General features: G+C 34.4%; 1 protein-coding gene, 1 long non-coding RNA gene and 1 other non-coding gene across 13 annotated transcripts; 1 reads left to right on the forward strand and 2 right to left on the reverse strand.

Moving 5' to 3' along the window:
- Positions 1–1,392: 1,392 nt before the first annotated feature.
- Positions 1,393–1,551, reverse strand: LOC123911905. The gene has a single exon (XR_006810778.1). It is a non-coding gene; the product is annotated as a U1 spliceosomal RNA (small nuclear RNA).
- Positions 1,552–5,263: 3,712 nt separating this feature from the next.
- LOC123905620 lies at positions 5,264–9,466 on the reverse strand. Of its 11 annotated transcripts, XR_006808433.1 has the most exons (10): positions 9,299–9,466; positions 9,177–9,221; positions 9,017–9,070; positions 8,505–8,586; positions 8,336–8,385; positions 7,567–7,635; positions 7,264–7,333; positions 6,484–6,581; positions 5,797–5,909; positions 5,264–5,650 (listed from the first exon to the last, which is right to left on the reverse strand). It is a non-coding gene; the product is annotated as an uncharacterized LOC123905620 (long non-coding RNA). The 11 variants fall into 11 exon arrangements; XR_006808439.1 differs by lacking the exon at positions 8,505–8,586 and having other exon boundaries at positions 5,797–5,897; positions 7,567–7,590; XR_006808431.1 differs by lacking the exon at positions 8,505–8,586 and having other exon boundaries at positions 7,567–7,590.
- A 4,027-nt stretch (positions 9,467–13,493) lies between these two features.
- LOC123905621 lies at positions 13,494–17,311 on the forward strand. Its single transcript, XM_045955300.1, has 3 exons — positions 13,494–13,881; positions 15,141–15,941; positions 16,049–17,311. The coding sequence occupies exons 1-3, from the start codon at positions 13,863–13,865 to the stop codon at positions 16,075–16,077; spliced, it is 849 nt and encodes a 282-aa protein (XP_045811256.1). The 5' UTR covers positions 13,494–13,862; the 3' UTR covers positions 16,078–17,311.
- Positions 17,312–20,509: the final 3,198 nt, after the last annotated feature.

The following is a 20,509-nucleotide window of genomic DNA, read 5'->3' on the forward strand; positions in this document are numbered from 1 at the left end:
AACATCCACCTTAAACAATGGGAAAAAAAATAAAAATTCATGCCTAAGATTTTAAGAATAGATTTTGAGGCATCTACAAGGCACCACAAAAAAGTGTTTGTACTCCGGTAAAAGGAAAAATAAAAGTACAAGATTAAGTAGATGTAGACTTTGCAGGTGAGTGGATTTGATGTATTTGAACATAATTTCCTTCTGATTTTAATGTACCGCGTACCAATTTTATATGACTGGCTAAAAGTTCTAGATAATTTAATTTGGGTGTTATAATATCGATCACCGAAGAAGTAACACTGGTTTTAAATGCATTGTTTGTAGTACATCAGTCAGTTGGATATTCTCGATACAAAAGATTATTGCTAAGGAGACATTGTAGCAACAAAAACAATTGAATTTCATCAAAGTAGGAGTGAGTACTTTGACATTTCATTCAAGAACAAAACACATTAATCTTCATTGAAGAAGATTAGGAATCAAGTGTCTGCATAATATCGTAGCAAGATTTTAAAAGTACAACTTCAAAGTATCTTTAATTTCTCTAAAGAGGATTGTAATTCACCCTTTTGTTTGAAAGTCCCAATGTCACACTTACTCTAGGAAGCTACTGTAAGCATTAGTATTACATATTTTGTGGCTGATTCTGATTTAAATGTGGGTTCTTAATAATAAAAAAATTGTTCATTCATTAGGCCAGAAATTTCTAACTTCCTGTTGTATTTCTGTATTACTAGCAATTGCAGCAATATGAATAAAAAACGGAGAGAATATAGCTTGTGGAATGTTGATAGGCCATGTGAGATTCTCATCCCGACTCGTTCGATTAATGGTGTTGCCGTCAGCCCCGCGAGTAAGCATTTTCACTCGGTGCATGCTCATCATCCGGATAGAATAAGAAACCTCTCAGAGCTGTAGGGCCTTTGCCAAAGGAATGGGACCCCTCCTAAGCAAGTCAATCCCAGTAGAGGAAGGGAAATAGTGGTTTCAGATGGATTCGTCTTCTATCTCTAATGCCAAGGAGGTTCTTAAGATCTATTACACATGACGAATTTTGTGTAGAAAAGCCTCAAGTGTAATTTTTGCTAAGGAAATTTTATTAATACTATAACACAAGATGTGCCAACACAGTAGAGAAGCACGACACATTTGCACTACAATTATAAAAAATTCCAAAATCCAACACTTCAAAGTCCCCAACTTGCAAAAGTAATATGCTCATAACTCATCAGCAACCTCAGGTACATGAGTACTACACTTGTCTTTGAACCACTTTGTAGAAAACGCCAATTGAAGACTGCAAACATCTGCAGATGCCAAATGAAAAACCGGACGGCAAATAATGATGTGAACACAGAAAGCCAATTACTTACATTTTAAATCATTAGAAACTAGATTTGGGAGAGGCCGCGCGAACGCAGCCCCCACTGCAACAAATTATGATGTAGGCTCCACCACTTGGGTAGACCATAGGATAGCACCCCTCCTAAGTGCAATGGAGGTCACTTGCCTAGGCCATGAGCCTTCTTGATCACCAATTGACCCCATCCAGGTAAGTAAATTGAAATGTCTCGCATACTTCTGTTTTATAACACATGTTCCATACTATTCATTCTGATATTTCCGATGTGGGACTAATGATTCATTCCGTAAAAACAAAAACACCACCTGATATAATAGTCCAATATTGAACACCATTCGAGTGTAACCATATTGCAGTTGTGGAATCTCATAATTTTTGTTGAAGTAATGAATGAATGAAATGTATATGAAACCTTTTGCTTCGTGACCTTCTCCATCCTGTTTATTAGAACATGTATTTAGATGCATAACTTTTGTCTCATATTATAAAATCAACTTCGATATCAAATCTTACATTTTTCTTATTAATCTTACATTATTTGGGAACCTTGATGCGTTGTGGGTGTTGAATCACCACTTATGTTAAAAGCCTCAATTTGTTGAAATCTTTTTGTCGCAGCTCATTGAAGTTTTAAGACTAATGCAAGAGTGCAAACTTCTTACATCATGCTTATTCAAAAAACTTCTTAGATCATGATAAAACTCACATTGCAGTTTAAAACTCTAATAACAGTTCAAACTTCATTAGATTACTTTTCTTGACGAAACAAACTTCTTAGATTCCTTTCATGGATTTATGTAACCCTAACCATGTATTGACTTTATGAAATGTAATTTTAATGTACTTAGATTCAATTATACATATCTCGACTTAACAATTTAGTTGGGGTGTTATAATTGGTGCCAGAGCATGTCGATTCAGTATTAGACCTTGTCATGAGTCATTTCAATTCATTCCTAAGTAGTACGGACCCTTTGGAGTTGGACCGTTTACGCTGAAATCATTGTGTGTCGAGCTCGTACAACTCAGTATTGTGTATGGTAGGCAGGGTATTACGGTTGAGGCCATAAGTGGACCAAGGAGGTCGAGTAGTAAGAACAAAGTAGAAGCGCAAACTCATATGTAAGTAAGGTTGAAGAACTTTGGAAGTTGATGTTGGAGCTGCAGTAGTTGACGCCATAGGAGTAAGTAGCGTGACACCAACAAGCGGGGTGAGGAATTTGGAACCAACATGTGACGTATTGTTGGAAGTAAGAGGTGTGTTTGGGATGGACTAGTTTGACGCGCTCAGTTGTGGTTAGAGCACGCAGGGATGTAAAGGATTCTGAAGATGGAATCCAGTATCAGAAGAAGCTTAACCAGAGTGGAATCGAGACTGGGTATTGAAGTACGACATCCGGATAATCGTAGTAAGTCTGATGGGTACATTGACATAGATGATGAAGTATGGTACACCAGTAATCATCCACTCTTATGAACCATGTCAGGAGTCAGTGGACCAAAAAAATTTCAAATCCGTCTAGTGATTCGAATTTAATTATAGACACGAGGGAATGTGTTAAAAAGTCTCACATCAGTTGCAAAATGAAATAAATGTGTTTACAAGTGAGGTAATCCTCATCTCCACATCAGTTGCAACCAGGAATATATATATATATATATATATATATATATATATATATATATATATATATATAGGGGTTTTCTAACATAGACCCTAGTTAGGTCTAAGTTAGCAAGGTGCACCTTTTCAATTGGACCAAAATACCCATTCTTTTAATTTTTGAAAGAATAGAGCAACAGGGGCATTTCTGTAATTTTACACCAACAGTACACGCGCCCCACCTTTTGAAACCATTAATAGACGAGGATCAAGTGTCGCGCGCGTACCGAAGGACCATTGTTACAGACCGTTGATTTCCATCAGACAGCCAAGATCTGATCTCATCAAGACTGTCTGATCAATCAGACAGCCCAGATCATCCTGATCCATCAGATTCCAGTGCCTGCGCCACACTGGATTACAACCTGGAGAGAGAAAAATTTGCTTTTTAAAAGTAGGACACGTGTCTCACAATGGTTGGCTGGGCGTGATTTTTGTTCATTTAATACTTTGAACTCAATTATTTCGTTGTAAATTAATTTTTTATTTTTTATTTTTATACCAAAATTCATAATTTTTTTTTGTCTACAAATAGAGACTTGGTTCGTTTGATTTGGACACCGAAAAAAAACGCAATTTTTCACTACCTTAATCTCATTTTTTGTCTACTAAATACGTTACTTGTGTGTTGTAATTTAACACGCACCACTCAACCAACTCACTGAAACCATTATACCAGGAAAATAGTAGATAATATTCTGGAACTTTTGGTATATTTTATGAAATTTTTGGAGACCTGAAACTATTTTTAGTTAATTAAATGAGATAAAACGGTAATTAAAAACTAATGTTTGCTTCTGAAACCATTTTACTGGTAGAATGGTTGCACATAGTTGTATTCTGAAACCATTTTACTGGTAGAATGGTTTCAATGAGTAATTTATTAATTGTGTTTGCTTCTGAAACCATTTATCTGGTACAATGGTTTCAGAGAGTTGTAATCTGAAACCATTTTGCTGGTAGAATGATTTCAGTAAGTTGATTATTAGTTATTTGCTTCTGAAACCATTTAGCTTGTAGAATGGTTGCACATAGTTGTATTCTGAAACCATTTTACTGGTAGAATGGTGTCAGTGAGTAATTTATTAATTGTGTTTGCTTCTGAAACCATTTATCTGGTACAATGGTTTCAGAGAGTTGTAATCTGAAACCATTTTGCTGGTAGAATGGTTTCAGTAAGTTGATTATTAGTTATTTGCTTCTGAAACCATTTAGCTTGTAGAATGGTTTCAGAGATTCATACTCTGAAACCATTTTCCTGGTAGAATGGTTTCAGTGAGTTGATGTAAGGTAGTGAAAAATGAGATTAAGGTAGTGAAAAATTGGGTTTTTTTTTTTGTGTCCAAATCAAACGAACCAAGTCTCTATTTGTAGAGAAAAAAAAATTATGAATTTTGGTATAAAAAATAAAAAATAAAAAATTAATTTACGACGAAATAATCGAGTTTAAAGTATTAAATGGAAAAAAATTAACGCAGCCAATAATAGCGTGACACGTGTCCTGCCTTTTCAAAAAGTTTCTCTCTCCGTGAAATCCTTCAGACCACGCGCGCTTGTCGGCGTGTGTGATGCACGCGCGTGGATTTTATGCAATAATAGCGTGACACGTGTCCTGGGGGGTGGGAAAAGAAGTTGGGGGCGCGTGTATTGTTGGGTAAATTACAGAAATGCCCCTGTTGCTCTATTCTTTCAAAAATTAAAAACATGGGTATTTTTGTCCAACTGAAAAGGTGCACCTTGCTAACTTAGACCCAACTGGGTCTAAGTTAGCAGCCCCCATATATATATATATACTAGTGTTAATCCCGTGCACCGCACGGGTGCAACATGTTTACATAGTATTTAGAACTCGACGTTAATTTGAAAAGAAAAAAAAACTTAATTTTTTATCGTTATCAAACTCCAAATGTTTTTATTGACACCATAATTAATTATAAACAATTTTTAGAATGTCTAGATTGACAATATTTTTTTTTAAATCAAAATATTTATAAATGGAAATATTATTAAGCTAAAACTTTGATCTATGTTTGAATCTGAAATCTCACGGTAGTAATTATCATTTTGTCTAAAACCAAATAAAAACTTACATAGTGTTAGAGCAAAAGCATTTAAAAGTCTCAATCACTTTTGATAAAAGTAATAATAATTTATTTATTTTGTAAATATTAAAAACTATAAATAAACTGAACTTAAAGTTAAAGGATAAATGAAAGAAGAAAAAAAAAATGATAAAACAAGTCCAATTGACACAACCTTCACAATCTTAAACTCATATTCATCATTGTCAATTTTCACAGCCTTCACAATCTTTCTTAACATGGACATTACCAATTTCATCATTGAGACAAATTTTCTCTAAGTACCAACTACTTGATCAATCTTGTATTCATGTTTGACATCAACAATTCATAAAGATATAGTTAATTTGTCACATTCTTACAAATTCCCAAGTCCCAACCTCATATCATAAGTTGTATTTCTCTATTCCTCCTCTATTCACCATATGTACTTGAACACTATGTATTCAGCTTCTTCCAAATCAACCGGGAAAAAAATTAAATTAAGACAATCAAAATACATAAAACTTCTACTACCTTTGCAAGAAGCAAGATGAATGGATCTTCACTCACCTAATAGCATAAAATACAATCATAAGTACATGTTCCAAGTAAAGTGGTTGTTTAATATAATAAGATGGCATCCCATGTACTGTTATTTATGATGATGAACAAATATAAAAGATAGATAGCAATAATAAATTAAATTAATGTACTACCTCTTTCTTCATCAATGAAAAGGAAGTAAGAAACTTCATGCAAATATCCTCTTCTTGCACTTCTCCTTTCCTTTTTACAGCAGCCACACATTTCATTGAGTCTAAGGCATTAACTGGGATTCAAAATTGGTAATGTAATTTTATTGGTAAATGTAAATTGAAATTGAACATAAAGCTATACAATATTGAAATTGAAATTGAACAACAGCCACACATTACAAATGAAATTGAAATTGAACATAAAGCTATACAATATTGGTAAATGTAATTTTATTTCAGGAAATAGCTAGCAACCCATTTTATCCAATGTGTTCTAACCACAAAAAAAATATTAATAATGATAAGTTAACTGCTGAATTGAAAATCCAAAAAATAAATAGATCTCGTATTTGCATTATTGGAAAACAAAAATGAAAAGTATTCAGCGACTGCTGGTTCTAAAACCTTAAACAATGTTTCTTTTTCTCCATGAACTGCACAAAAAGTAATATGCCAAAGTTTAACAACGCTAAAAGAAATAAGTAATCTTAATAAAAACTTACTCATATTAGACATAAACTTATTAGATATGCAGTATAGTATAGTAATCTATTTCAATTAGTCATAAATTTATCAAACCAAATATGTATAGTGTAAAAATTTGTGCTGGAGCAATCTCCCATAAGCAAGTCATTAAAAGTAGTTTACCTACGAGAATGACAAAAGCTCCAAACTCCTTTGTGAAATGCTCGATGACCAAAATCCCCGAAAGCTATAATTTTTCTTCTTTCCATTACTTTTAGCTCCTGCATATTTCAAGCACCAAGAAAGAAATGAATTGATGCAAAAAATTAAAATAGATACGATTTACGAAAATATATAATTACTGAAACACAAAAAGCAATGAAATAAAACAAAATGACCAAAAGTTTGAGACCTTTATGAGTTCTAAGAACTTTCTTTCCTAAAAGGGATCAAATTCCTTGAAACACAGAGGAACCAATATGCAAGAAATAACAAACGGTTCTTATGACACTTGATTGCATGTATTACATTTCATTGCATATATAACATTTCATTGCATATATAACATTTCATTGCAGAAGATAAAAGTATTTTTCATTGATTCCAAAGACTCTAAATTTCCACTGGATTAGACATCTTAGAAAGAGAAGACGCTAAAAACTAATTAAAAACAAAAACATAAAACTCAACTTCGTCTAGAATTTCATTCTTTTTTATTTAGAATTAGTTAGATCTTAACAAAAGATGTAATGAACCAATAACAAATAAAACTCAAAATGAAGTGTTATTTCATAAATTAAAAAGCCCATAACTGAAGAGTAAATTTCATCAATCTCTCATTCAATGAATTCATTTCTAAAATATTTGAACCATGTTTCTTAGCCCAAAAATATAAACATAACCTACAAAAACAAAAGATAAAATAAATGATTGATGCGTCTTTCCATCCCTTTCTATAATTACCTTACATACATATATGTAGTCAAGCAATTTTCATCTCTCATACCAAACTTTCTGCCATTATTTCCTGTTGCTGAAGAAAAAAATAGAGAAAAAGAAAACAATAAATGAGGAGAAAAAAACCCAAAAATCATGAGAGAATCTCTCTCACCCGATTGTGTTCATGGAGAAGAAATACATTCAATCAAATTAATAGTTGAAAAGAAATTTAGATGAATAACAAACGGGGAAAGGCAAAAAACACCCAAAATGGGGTATCTCCGGTTAACATTTGGCAAGACTTTTGTTAAGAGTATGGATTCTTACCAATAGCTGGAACAATCATGGGATCTGCAGACCAAAACCATCTTAAGGTTAGGAAAAAATTGTCGTCCACTGAATTAGAAAGTGGCATGCAATAAAAAATCAAACATTTGCATCAGCTGATAACATAAAGAGAGATGACAAAAGAATACTAACAAAATACAAATGATGACATTTAAGTAAATATCATAACCAGAAATAAGGCAGTGAGACACTAACAAATTTAATTAATTCGAAGTCATACCCAAAGTTAAGCCTAACAGGAAAAGCAGAGTTATATAATATCATGCATGAGCAACCTAGTTCTCATTTTGAAGTTTATAACAAATATAGCTATAAAAAAAGAATTAGATCCCTACCTAAAACTGTGCTATATGAGTGCAACAATTTTTCCTCTTCAAAATATATCCATATCAATATAGTAAAAAAATAATACTCCATGAAAATCAACATGACATGTAATGAAAATGAACATAACAGTAAGAGTTAAAAATACAGACAATCGAACCCAAACATAAGAATATTAGGCATGCCTCATGAATATTGGAAGGTTTGGATCAGATCATATTTAAATACACAGTTGAAGAAAACTTGAATAACAATTTTTTATTGAGATCAAATTCAACTGGTAAGAATTTTCAAAAAGAAGATATGCAGTTTAAGAACTTATTTAACGTGAAGGAAAAACTCATTTTAAGACCAATCATTGTGCTTTTGCAAATTAACTCCTCCTCTTGGTTGTAAATTTAAACTGAAAAATGCTTAACTTTACCTTCCACAACTCACAATTGTCTTCTAAAGTTGTCCATTGAATCTCGTCGCCTAGTGAATCAAACTTATATAATCATCTATCAATGTATCAACCATTCCAAATAACTCATAATTGAATCAATACTTCAAATTTAATTTAGCTAACAGAATTGTGGAAAATAATGACCCACCTATGGCAAAACTGATATGAAATTGTGTACAAACCTTTAGAATATAGTATTTGCCAGAGATTTTTTATGCACACAAAGAAAACTGTATGTATAGTTAGAAGATTATATCTGAAAAAACCTGTCTAATATTGTTAAAATGATGCATATTATAAAGGCCACAGATAAAGACATTCAAAATTAAGTCCATGACTTATAGTTCTATTGTAGCTACCACAATTTTCCACATGGGCATTTTATCAAACACCTGCAATGCATTTTATCTCAATTACTAATTCTATTTCTATCCCCACTACTACCCACACCCAAAATCAAGTAGTTTAACTAAAATTGATAAATCAAGTAGTTTAACTAAAATTGATACTGGGATAACAACTCACAAATTTTAACAATCTGGCATATAAATTTGCAAAAAGAACAAATATTTCAAGTGCGTGAAATGAGAAGGGAAAAATGTTTATCATGCATAAAAGTTATGGGTAGAAAAAATAAGCATGGAGAAGATGGAACTTTACCAAGAATTGAGATGAGGAATCCTTACAACCCTAACCTTCATTCTCCATGCCTTCCTACATGGATGTAAATCAGAAACCAACTCAAATGAAAAATCCATTACAAAGCAACTTACAATTAAAAGCAACAAAATGGGCTCAAATCCGAAGGATGAAGACATACCATTGATTAGGGTATTTATAAGGTGGATGGAAAACTTGTGTGATGCTGCGATGGAGAAGTAGGTGCTGAGCAAGCATCAGAATCAAAATAAGAATATAAAAGGAATAGAATCAAAATCTTACAGTGATGAAGGACAAAAGTGAGATTCTCAGTTGGAGAGGGATTTGAAAAACGCGCAATTTTCTTGAAGCTACAGCGTCGGGGGACGAGGGAGAAGGTGCTGGGTACGCGCCTCTTTTGCCCCTAACAGTATTATGTGAAGCGGTTTCTATTGTTAATAGATAGGATATATATATATATATATATATATATATATATATATGGGGTTTTCTAACTTAGACCCTAGTTAGGTCTAAGTTAGCAAGGTGCACCTTTTGAGTTGGACAAAAATACCCATTTTTTTTTTTTTGAAACAATAGAGCAACTGGGGCATGTATGTAATTTGCATCATAAAAATACCTTTTTTTTTTTTTGAAACAATAGAACAACTATTACATTTTTTAAATTTCTTCCAAATTTCGACCTCATTTTACGTGCGAATCGAACGCCGATTTCAAAAACTAATACCGGAAACCTTTGTAAAATTGAAAAACGATCAAAATCCATATAAGGAACGTCGAGTTTCGTTGAGTATTGAGGGAGATCGAACCGGGTCAAAAACCGGGTCGCGCGACCCGTTTCTGCATAAAACGGGTGGGAGGGACGATGAACAGTGCGCGTCGCCCACGCCCACTCTCACCGGCGGCGCGTGGGGGCGCGTGCGGCCTCAGGGAGGTTCTATTTTTTTTAATTTTTTCATAATAAAATAGTAGATAATATTCTGGAAATTTTGGTATATTGTATGAAATTTTTGGAGACCCGAAACTATTTTTAGTTAATTAAATGAGTAAAAAGGTAATTAAAAATATTATAATTCCATAAAAAATTTCCAAAATTTTATGTAAAGTACTATGAATTATTTAGAACCCTCTTGTGTACCTCACTCTCCCTAGTTCAAGTCATGAAATTATTTTCACAAATTCCGCTGATTATTTAAAACCATTTAACAAATAATAATAATAATTTCATAGATTTGTACTCTGAAACCAATTGTGTTTTTATTTGTTTCTAATAAAATATTAGATAATATTCTGGAACTTTTGGTATATTTTATGAAATTTTTTGAGACCTGAAACTATTTTTCGTTAATTAAATGAGATAAAACGGTAATTAAAAACTATTGTTTGCTTCTGAAACCATTTAGCTGGAAGAATGGTTTCAGAGAGTTATACTGTGAAACCATTCTAGCAGTAAAATGGTTTCAGAAGCAAACAATTAAAAATCAACTCCCCTGAAACCATTCTATCAGTGAAATGGTTTCAAAGTACAACGCTCTGAAACCATTGTACCAGCTAAATGGTTTCAGAATGGTTTCAGAAGCAAACAATTAAGAAATTACTCACTGAAACCATTCTACCAGTAAAATGGTTTCAGAGAGTTATACTGTGAAACCATTCTACCAGCTAAATGGTTTCACAGTATTATATAAAGATAATTAAAGGTAGTGAAAAATTGAATTTTTTTTTTTGTCCAAATCAAACGAACCAAGTCTCTATTTGTAGACAAAAAAAAATTATGAATTTTGGTATAAAAATAAAAAAATAAAAAATTAATTTACAACGAAATAATTGAGTTTAAAGTATTAAATGAAAAAAAAAACACGCCAACCACCCAGCAGTTGACACGTGTCCTGCTTTTTTAAAATGAAATTTTCTCTCTCCAGGCGCAGATCTAGTGTGGTGCACGCGCTGGCTTATCATGGAGATGGATGATATGGACTGTCTGATTGATCCGACAGCCATGATGAGATCATCTCTTGGCCGTCTGATGGAAATCAACGGTCTGTAACGGTGGTCCTGCGGTAGGCGCGCGACACTGGATCAGCGCCAATATGTTTTTTATTTTATTTTTTTAAAAAAGAAAAGGTCTTTTTGTCCAACTCAAAAGGTGCACCTTGCTAATTTAGACCCAACTGAGTCTAAATTAGCAGCCCCTATATATATATATCTTTAAATGAGGACAATGGGCAATTCTCCTCTATACAAGTCAGATTATGTAAAAATGAATTACGCCCAACCCAACTCACAATTCTAAAATTTATACTAATCTTATCTTATCTAAAATCAGCAATATCTATCCTCACCATCGAGCTAAACATATGGCACAAAATTATTCTTTAAACAATTTCAGCCACCATTAATTAAGCACCACAATTTTTGTTTGAAAGACCCAATGTCACACCTACTCTAGGAAGCTATTATAAGCAATAGTAGTATTACATTACGGCTTTGCACCATACACCGTTTGAGAGACTTGTACATGTTAGACGTCGCCTTACATTACATATAGTTTTGTGGCTGACGTTGAAATTTAGGTTCTTAATAAAAAATCGCAAGCAATTGGAACAAACCTATTATGCAAAATAAATTGTTAGAAATAGAAACAATGCAAAATGGCAGCAACTTATCAAGCAAATAAATGTGTAATCTAATTATTTCATACTTTAATTTTAGTACCTCTATAGCTAAAAATTATTTGCCTAACAAATGTGTTTCATTTGTTTCAATTCAAAATTCAAAAAATGAAACACATTTCTTAGGAAACAATCTTCATGTCGATGTGGGACTTATTTTGACATGCCAACATACTTTTTGCAAGTCTATATGATCACATATATACTTGATGAAATGTTATCTGGCTTTCTTAAAGGGATTATCCTCTAAAAGGCTTGTGTAAGCCTTTTCTGCCATGTCCCACGAACCTTTTGCTTCAAGCAACATTGCCTCCAGCCTGCCTGTAATAGTTAGTCAACACAAATAGAGTAAACAGACTTGGCAAGAATATGCATATGCAAAACAAACTCATTTGCATTTCAAACTGTGAATGTATTTACATTATATAGCATCCCTTCTCGAAATCGAATGAATGGAAATTATCCATGTTAGTCATCCACTGATGCCAAAATTTGTTCAAAAAACCAGAACTGGGGATCAGTATGAAGGGGTTGTACATGTTCACAAGCCAACCCACATTCCTCTTAAAAGCCATTTTTCCATTTCATCATAGCACATCCAAACCCAATTAAAATCACAACCTTTAATAAGAAAATGGTTGTGAAAAACCTGGAATAACACTTTCTTCCTCTGAAAATACTGATATATATGGTGGTTTTGGCGGTGATGTCAGAGTCGCATTGCTCATTGTGTAAACAGTATTCTTGCTGGAAGCATTTTTTCTCAAACAAATATGTTTGGTGTGAGTCTTGCCTGTAATTGCAACGGATTCTCACGAGTTTAAGAATCTCGGTAGTTGGTCTTTATGGTAAGAAAAAATATTCTGTCTAAAAATCATTCACTAAAGAATGAGTTTCTAGTAGCATCCCTTTAAATATTTCAAATTAAGATTCCTTTCTTTCCTTCCAATTTCTATAAACTCTCATCATTCATATCATATGATCACATATCAAAAAAATCAAAAGCATTTCATCATTCATCAAAATGTCTTCACAATCATTCTTGCTCACTATCATCCTCACTCTCATTCTCTGTATTTCAAAAGCATACATATATGATTATCTGGTCCTTTCACTCCAGTGGCCCCCTGCACTATGCCGGGCACAACCATGCACCAAATACCCAGCCACTCGTTTTGGTGTGCACGGGCTATGGACTAATGTATACCAGGGAAATGATCCAGACTCATGTGGCCTAATGAATTTGAGTGCATCTTAATAAATACAATAATTTAATTAAGATGCACTCAAATTCACATAACTTACCACATTAGGATCAAAGCTAACACCAAACTGACAGCCACATGAGTCTGGATCATTTCCCTGGTATACATTAGGCCATAGCCCGTGCACACCAAAACGAGTGGCTGGGTATTTGGTGCATGGTTGTGCCCTGCATAGTGCAGGGGGCCACTGGAGTGAAAGGACCAGATAATCATATATGTATGCTTTTGAAATACAGAGCATGAGAGTGAGGATGATAGTGAGCAAGAATGATTGTGAAGACATTTTGATGAATGATGAAATGCTTTTGATTTTTTTGATATGTGATCATATGATATGAATGATGAGAGTTTGTAATTCTGTTACAAACTTTGATGATTGTCCGTTGCATAAAACCTTTCTTACACATATATACTTGATGAAATGTTATCTGGCTTTCTTAATTCTTAAAACTATGTGATCAAAGAAGCCTATGTATGCTCTCTATCTGGCTGAAAATGAGAAAACGGACTCAAACTTGTCGCTAGCCACAGTTACATATGTTAGGATTTTTGGGTCACAATTGTAATGTTACATGTGTTAGGGCCATTATGTAATTAGCCAAAGCATCAGTGGTCTAATTAATAATATATAAGTCTATGGCTAAAAGCATAAATATCATGAAAGACAATTTATTGTGTAGATACCATAAGTCAATATCTAATTTGATGAGGGGCCAAATTAGAAAATTGAAAAATAGGAAATAACCCTAAGGTTATTTATAGGGGTTATGGTCCCCAATTGCAGAATAACGTGAAAACGGCGCTCATACAAAAGTTCTCTCTTCATCCCCATCAGAGGAGGTTTCAGGAGCCAATAAGGAATTCTGCGGTTGGAAGATCACACATACCCGTGACCTTTGATCATCACCTATGGCGAACTCAACCTCAGGTACGCTTCCGCTTATGGCTAAAGTATTTTCTTGATGATTAACATGATCAACTCTAGGGTTTAAAAGAAAATATATTGAAACTTACAAGTGGTATCAGAGCTATCATGTTTAATCATTTAGAAAATAAGAATTTGTGCCATTTGGTTTTGATCGGCATGTATTTTGATCAGTTTCAGTCTCTATACTTTTATTTTGATTACAAATTGACAGTGTCGGTCTATTGTTTGTCGGCGGTTTGTGGGATAATCATGATTTTGTTTTAAGGTTTGGTGTATTTTAATTCATCATATAACTGTATGTTTTTTTTTATCCTGTTTGTTCATCGCCGATAAATAAAAGACCACAATTAATTTGCTAGGTGTGCAACTATGTATCTTTATCTGCAGTTTGTGATCAAAATATCAGACATATGGTTATTTGCGTTAATTTTTCTCTGAGTTTTGCGGAATGAAACATACCAATTTTTTTTTTTTTTAAGCTAATTAAGGTCTCCCATTTGGTGCTGTTTTTCTATTCTGTTAATGAACAAATTTTGGAAATCAAACTTAGTACCAATGCCGTAACAGTACAATAAAGCATATTGGTGGTTTTTTATTTATCTATTTGGATTATGATTTAACTCCAATTTTCTGGTAACTCAGTGTACTAATGCTCTTGTTTCAATTCAATTCCAACTTTTGTTTAAATGTCAAACTCAGAAACCCTGTTCTATTTTTTTAAGGATGTAAAAGAATTGGAACAAGACTTAAGTACTATTATGGAAATCGCAAGTTATACTTGCAACTTTGGTTACATTTTAGTTCAAATAATTGACAGTTTAAATATATATTTTAAAAGATAAGTTGATTGAAGCATAACGTTGCCAAAGTAACCTCTTTTGTGTAGATTAATTTATTTTGAAATATAAAAGGTTGTGTGCTTCTAACTTATGTGAATATTTAACCGGCCCAAAGGAAGGTAACTATTTTACAGAATTAAAAGTGCACTTGTGATGATAAACGTGTGATAATTATAAGGTTTTACATGTGAATAATAAATCAATCAAAAGAGGGGTCTATTATTCGACATGTTTTTTATTATCAATGTTTGATCGTTACAACAAGAGTACCACTAGCAGTTAATATTAGTGTCAAAAGGCTCAATATTGATGGTGCACTAGGTATCTTGAGATGGGTTATGTCTTTATTTGATCAAATTAATAATTCAGTTTTCACTTTATGTGAGTATAATTAAATGTTTAATTTTTTGTTCTTTTCAGCTACAATTGCTTCAATATCTGCTAATCTGAATTCGGTTCCGGTCCTTAATGGGGCAAATTTCAAGGACTGGAAAGAGGACATGAAAATTGTTCTTGGCTGCATGGATTTCGACCTTGCATTAAGAAAGGAGCAGCCTACTTCTCCTACGGAAACTGCTACCTCTGAACAGAGGGCATATTATGAGAAGTGGGATCGCTCCAACCGCATGTGTCTAATGATCATTAAGCGCGGCATTCCTGAGGTCTTTAGAGGTACTATATCAGAAGATATAACTAATGCTAAAGATTTCCTTGCTGAGATTGAAAAGCGCTTTAAGAAAAGCGATAAGGCGGAAACAAGTACTCTTCTTCAGAACTTGATTTCCATGAAGTATCAAGGCAAAGGAAACATAAGGGAATATATCATGAGCATGTCGAATATCGTTTCAAAACTTAAGGCACTAAAGCTTGAGCTGTCTGAAGACTTACTCATTCATTTAGTATTACTTTCTCTTCCTGCACAGTTTGGTCAGTTTAAGATATCTTATAACTGTCAGAAGGAGAAATGGACTCTTAATGAGCTCATTTCATTTTGTGTGCAAGAAGAGGAAAGGATGAAACGTGATAAAACAGAAAGTGCTCATTTTGCTAGCACCTCTAAAGACCAGGGCAAAAGAAAGAAAACTCATGAGCCCAAGAATGAAGCTGCAAGTGTTCCAGCACAAAAGAAACAAAAACAGGATGAAAATTGTTTCTTTTGCAAAGAATCTGGACATGTGAAGAAGAAATGTTCTAAATATCACGCTTGGCGTGCAAAGAAAGGTACATTTCTTACTTTGGTCTGTTCTGAGGTCAATTTAGCTTCAGTACCTAGAAACACTTGGTGGTTAGACTCAGGTGCAACTACTAACATCAGTGTTTCAATGCAGGGTTGCCTAAACTACCGGAAGCCAAATGATGTTGAAAGATACATCTATGTTGGAGATGGCAAGTCGGTGGAGGTGGAAGCTGTGGGGCATTTTAGATTATTATTGTGTACTGGATTTTATTTGGATTTAAAAGACACTTTTGTTGTACCGTCATTTAGACGGAATTTAATTTCAGTTTCTTATTTGGACAAATCAGGTTATTTGTGTTCATTTGGGAATAATATGTTTAAGTTGTCTTTTAATTCAAATATTGTTGGAACTGGTTCACTTATGAGTCATGATAATCTATATTTGCTTGACACAATAGCTACCTATGGCGAATCCTTGAATGTGGAATCACGTGGTACTAAGCGTAAAATTGATAATAATAATTCAGGGACATTATGGCACAAGCGTCTTGGTCACATCTCTAAAAATAGAGTTGAACGACTAATATCTGATGGAATTTTAGATTCCATTGACCTATCGAACTTTGATGTTTGTGTTGAATGCGTTAAAGGTAAACAGACCAAAACAAAGAAATTTGGTGCATATAGAGCTACGGATGTCTTAGAATTGATACATACGGACATTTGTGGACCATTTCCGACACCTTCTTGGAACGGTCAACAATATTTTATATCATTCATTGACGATTATTCTAGATATGCATACATATTTCTTATACATGAAAAGTCTCAATCATTGGATGTGTTCAAATCATTTAAGGCTGAAGTTGAAAATCAACTCAACAAAAGAATTAAGAAAGTCAAATCTGACCGCGGCGGTGAATACTACGGCAGATATGACGGTTCAGGTGAACAACGTCCAGGGCCTTTTGCCAAATACCTAGAGGAATGTGGAATCGTCCCACAATACACCATGCCAGGATCACCTAGCATGAACGGTGTTGCTGAAAGACGAAACCGGACTCTTAAGGATATGGTAAGGAGTATGATTTGTCATTCTACTTTGCCAGAGTCACTCTGGGGAGAGACACTAAAGACTGCAGCTTACATATTAAATAGAGTACCAACAAAGGCAGCTACCAAAACACCTTATGAGCTTTGGACTGGACGAAAGCCTAGTCTAAAACATTTTCATGTGTGGGGATGTCCAGCTGAGGCAAGGCCTTATAGGCCAAATGAAAAGAAATTGGACTCCCGAACAGTGAGCAGCTACTTTATTGGCTATTCTGAAAGATCTAGGGGCTACAAATTTTATGATCCCAAATTAAATTCAATTTTTGAGACGGGAACGGCTACATTCTTTGAGGATATTGAGTTTGGGGGGAAGAATAAGGTTAGAGACTTTGTCTTAGAGGAAGAATCAGTAACAATTCCAGAACCGATTCATATAGTTGCTTTTGATCAAGCAAATACAGAACCTCTACAAGACATTGTTGAAATTCCTCCAACTCAAGATGATTTGGTAATTCATGAAGAACAAACTCAAGATCCTCAAGAACAAGTGATACAAGAACCAATACAATTGCGGAGATCCACTAGAGAAAGGAAAAATGCTATTCCGGATGATTTTGTAATCTATCTCCAAGAACATGAGGAGAATAATGGTACAATGGAAGATGATCCAATCAACTTCCGTCAAGCCATGCAGGATTCCAACTCGGAAAAGTGGATTGAAGCAATGAAGGAAGAGTATAAGTCCATGCAAGACAATAAAGTCTGGGAACTTGTCCCATTACCAGAAGGTGTGAAACCCATTGGTTGCAAATGGATTTTTAAGACCAAGCGGGATTCTAACGGTAATGTGGAGAGGTATAAAGCTCGTCTTGTGGCTAAAGGTTATACTCAAAAGGAAGGGATTGACTTTAAAGAGACTTTCTCTCCAGTTTCATCGAAAGACTCTTTTAGGACAATCATGGCTCTTGTTGCACATTATGATTTGGAACTCCATCAAATGGATGTCAAGACGGCATTTCTCAATGGTAACATTGATGAAACGATCTATATGGTGCAACCAGAAAACTTTGTGTCAGGAGACTCAAAGAATATGGTTTGCAAATTGACAAAATCCATTTATGGACTAAAACAAGCTTCTCGTCAATGGTACCACAAGTTTCATGAAGTAGTTCTCTCATTTGGTTTTGAGGTAAATATTGTTGAAGATTGTGTGTATCAAAAATTCAGTGGGAGAAAGTGTATTTTCCTGGTCTTGTATGTTGATGACATATTGCTTGCTGCTAATGATATAGGTATATTGCACGAAACCAAGAAATTTCTATCAAGAACATTCGAAATGAAAGATCTTGGTGACGCTTCCTTTGTATTAGGAATTCAGATACATCGAGACCGATCTCGAGGTATTCTGGGATTATCACAAAGGAACTATATCGAAAAGGTACTTAAAAGGTTTGGTATGCAAGAATGTAAACCAGGGGATAATCCAATTGCTAAGGGAGACAAATTTAGTCTCAGTCAGTGCCCAAAAGGAAACTTAGAAATTCAAGAAATGCAAAAGATTCCTTACGCGTCAGCTGTAGGAAGTCTGATGTATGCCCAAGTTTGTACGCGTCCGGATATTGCGTTCATAGTTGGGATGTTAGGCAGATATTTGAGCAATCCAGGAATGGATCATTGGAAAGCAGCCAAAAAGGTTATGAGGTATTTAAAGAGAACAAAAGACTATATGCTCACATACAGGAGGTCAGACCAGTTAGAGATCACTGGATACTCTGACTCAGATTATGCAGGATGCCAAGACAGTAAAAGATCCACTTCGGGCTATATCTACATGTTGGCTGGTGGTGCAGTTTCTTGGCGCAGTGCCAAGCAAACTCTTACGGCTTCATCCACCATGGCAGCAGAGTTCATAGCATGTTATGAGGCATCCAACCATGGGATTTGGCTGAGAAATCTTGTCACTAGGCTGCGAATTGTGGAAGGAATTGAAAGACCACTTAAATTATACTGTGACAACAAATCAGCCGTCCTGTATTCCAACAATAATAGGAGCTCGGCCAAGTCAAAATACATTGACATCAAGTTCCTAGTTGTCAAGGAAAGGGTACAAAATGGACAGATTTCCATAGAACACTTAGGGACAAACTCCATGATTGCAGATCCTCTCACAAAAGGTCTTCCACCCAAGGTCTTTCACGAGCACACTGCTCGCATGGGTGTTTTACCATTAGAGGAGTCTTTGGTTTAGTGGGAGTTAGTCAATTATGAATTTTATGTTCTATGTTTGGTATTATGTATGCATACTATAACTTTGGATTTTATTTTTGTTTTGATCAATAAAGTTTGTTATTCAGCAGTTTGCATTTTGTACAATAAAGTCATTGAATGATCTTACTGAAGTAAAGTAGGACCAGTTGAAAATTGACATATACAGACCAACTTCATGTGATTTTCATGCTACACATTTCATGATGGATCTATGTCATTTAGTTGTGTCACTATTGGTGATCATTGATGGGTTTAGTTATGATTGATATAACGAAAATCACCTTGGTTCTACATATTGACATGACTAATGGACGAGATAATTTGGATATGCTTAAGGAATATAATGGCAAATTTTTGAGCTCATAAAGTCTAACACATGTATACAATTACATATGTGACCAGTGGGAGATTGTTAGGATTTTTGGGTCACAATTGTAATGTTACATGTGTTAGGGCCATTATGTAATTAGCCAAAGCATCAGTGGTCTAATTAATAATATATAAGTCTATGGCTAAAAGCATAAATATCATGAAAGACAATTTATTGTGTAGATACCATAAGTCAATATCTAATTTGATGAGGGGCCAAATTAGAAAATTGAAAAATAGGAAATAACCCTAAGGTTATTTATAGGGGTTATGGTCCCCAATTGCAGAATAACGTGAAAACGGCGCTCATACAAAAGTTCTCTCTTCATCCCCATCAGAGGAGGTTTCAGGAGCCAATAAGGAATTCTGCGGTTGGAAGATCACACATACCCGTGACCTTTGATCATCACCTATGGCGAACTCAACCTCAGGTACGCTTCCGCTTATGGCTAAAGTATTTTCTTGATGATTAACATGATCAACTCTAGGGTTTAAAAGAAAATATATTGAAACTTACAACATAATGTATTAGTACCGTATATGATGATCTGCAAACTTTGTTCAAAAAAGGAACTTGTATACCAATCTCTTATTAAGAAGGTATGCCTGAGACATGAACTCCATGCTGTGACCAAAGCCATTGCTTCCTGCAATCTGCATGGAACCGACAGACAGAGGTGACATTGACATATTGTCCTCAATCTCATGCTCCCTCAAATTTTCCATAATCAATTATGTTAATGAGAGCCAAGGTGTTGAAACTAATTAAGGATCTAATAGTAATGTTTAGATGTAATGAGTTAACTGCATCATACCAAGAACTTGCCTATATATTGGAGGCAGAATTTTGGTTGGTTGGCCACATACTTTTCATGGCAAGTTCTGAGTCTATGAAAGGCATATTTTTGTTGTCACATATCCT

The sequence above is a fragment of the Trifolium pratense genome, linkage group LG2, assembly GCF_020283565.1.
Source record: "Trifolium pratense cultivar HEN17-A07 linkage group LG2, ARS_RC_1.1, whole genome shotgun sequence".
NCBI lineage: Eukaryota > Viridiplantae > Streptophyta > Magnoliopsida > Fabales > Fabaceae > Trifolium > Trifolium pratense.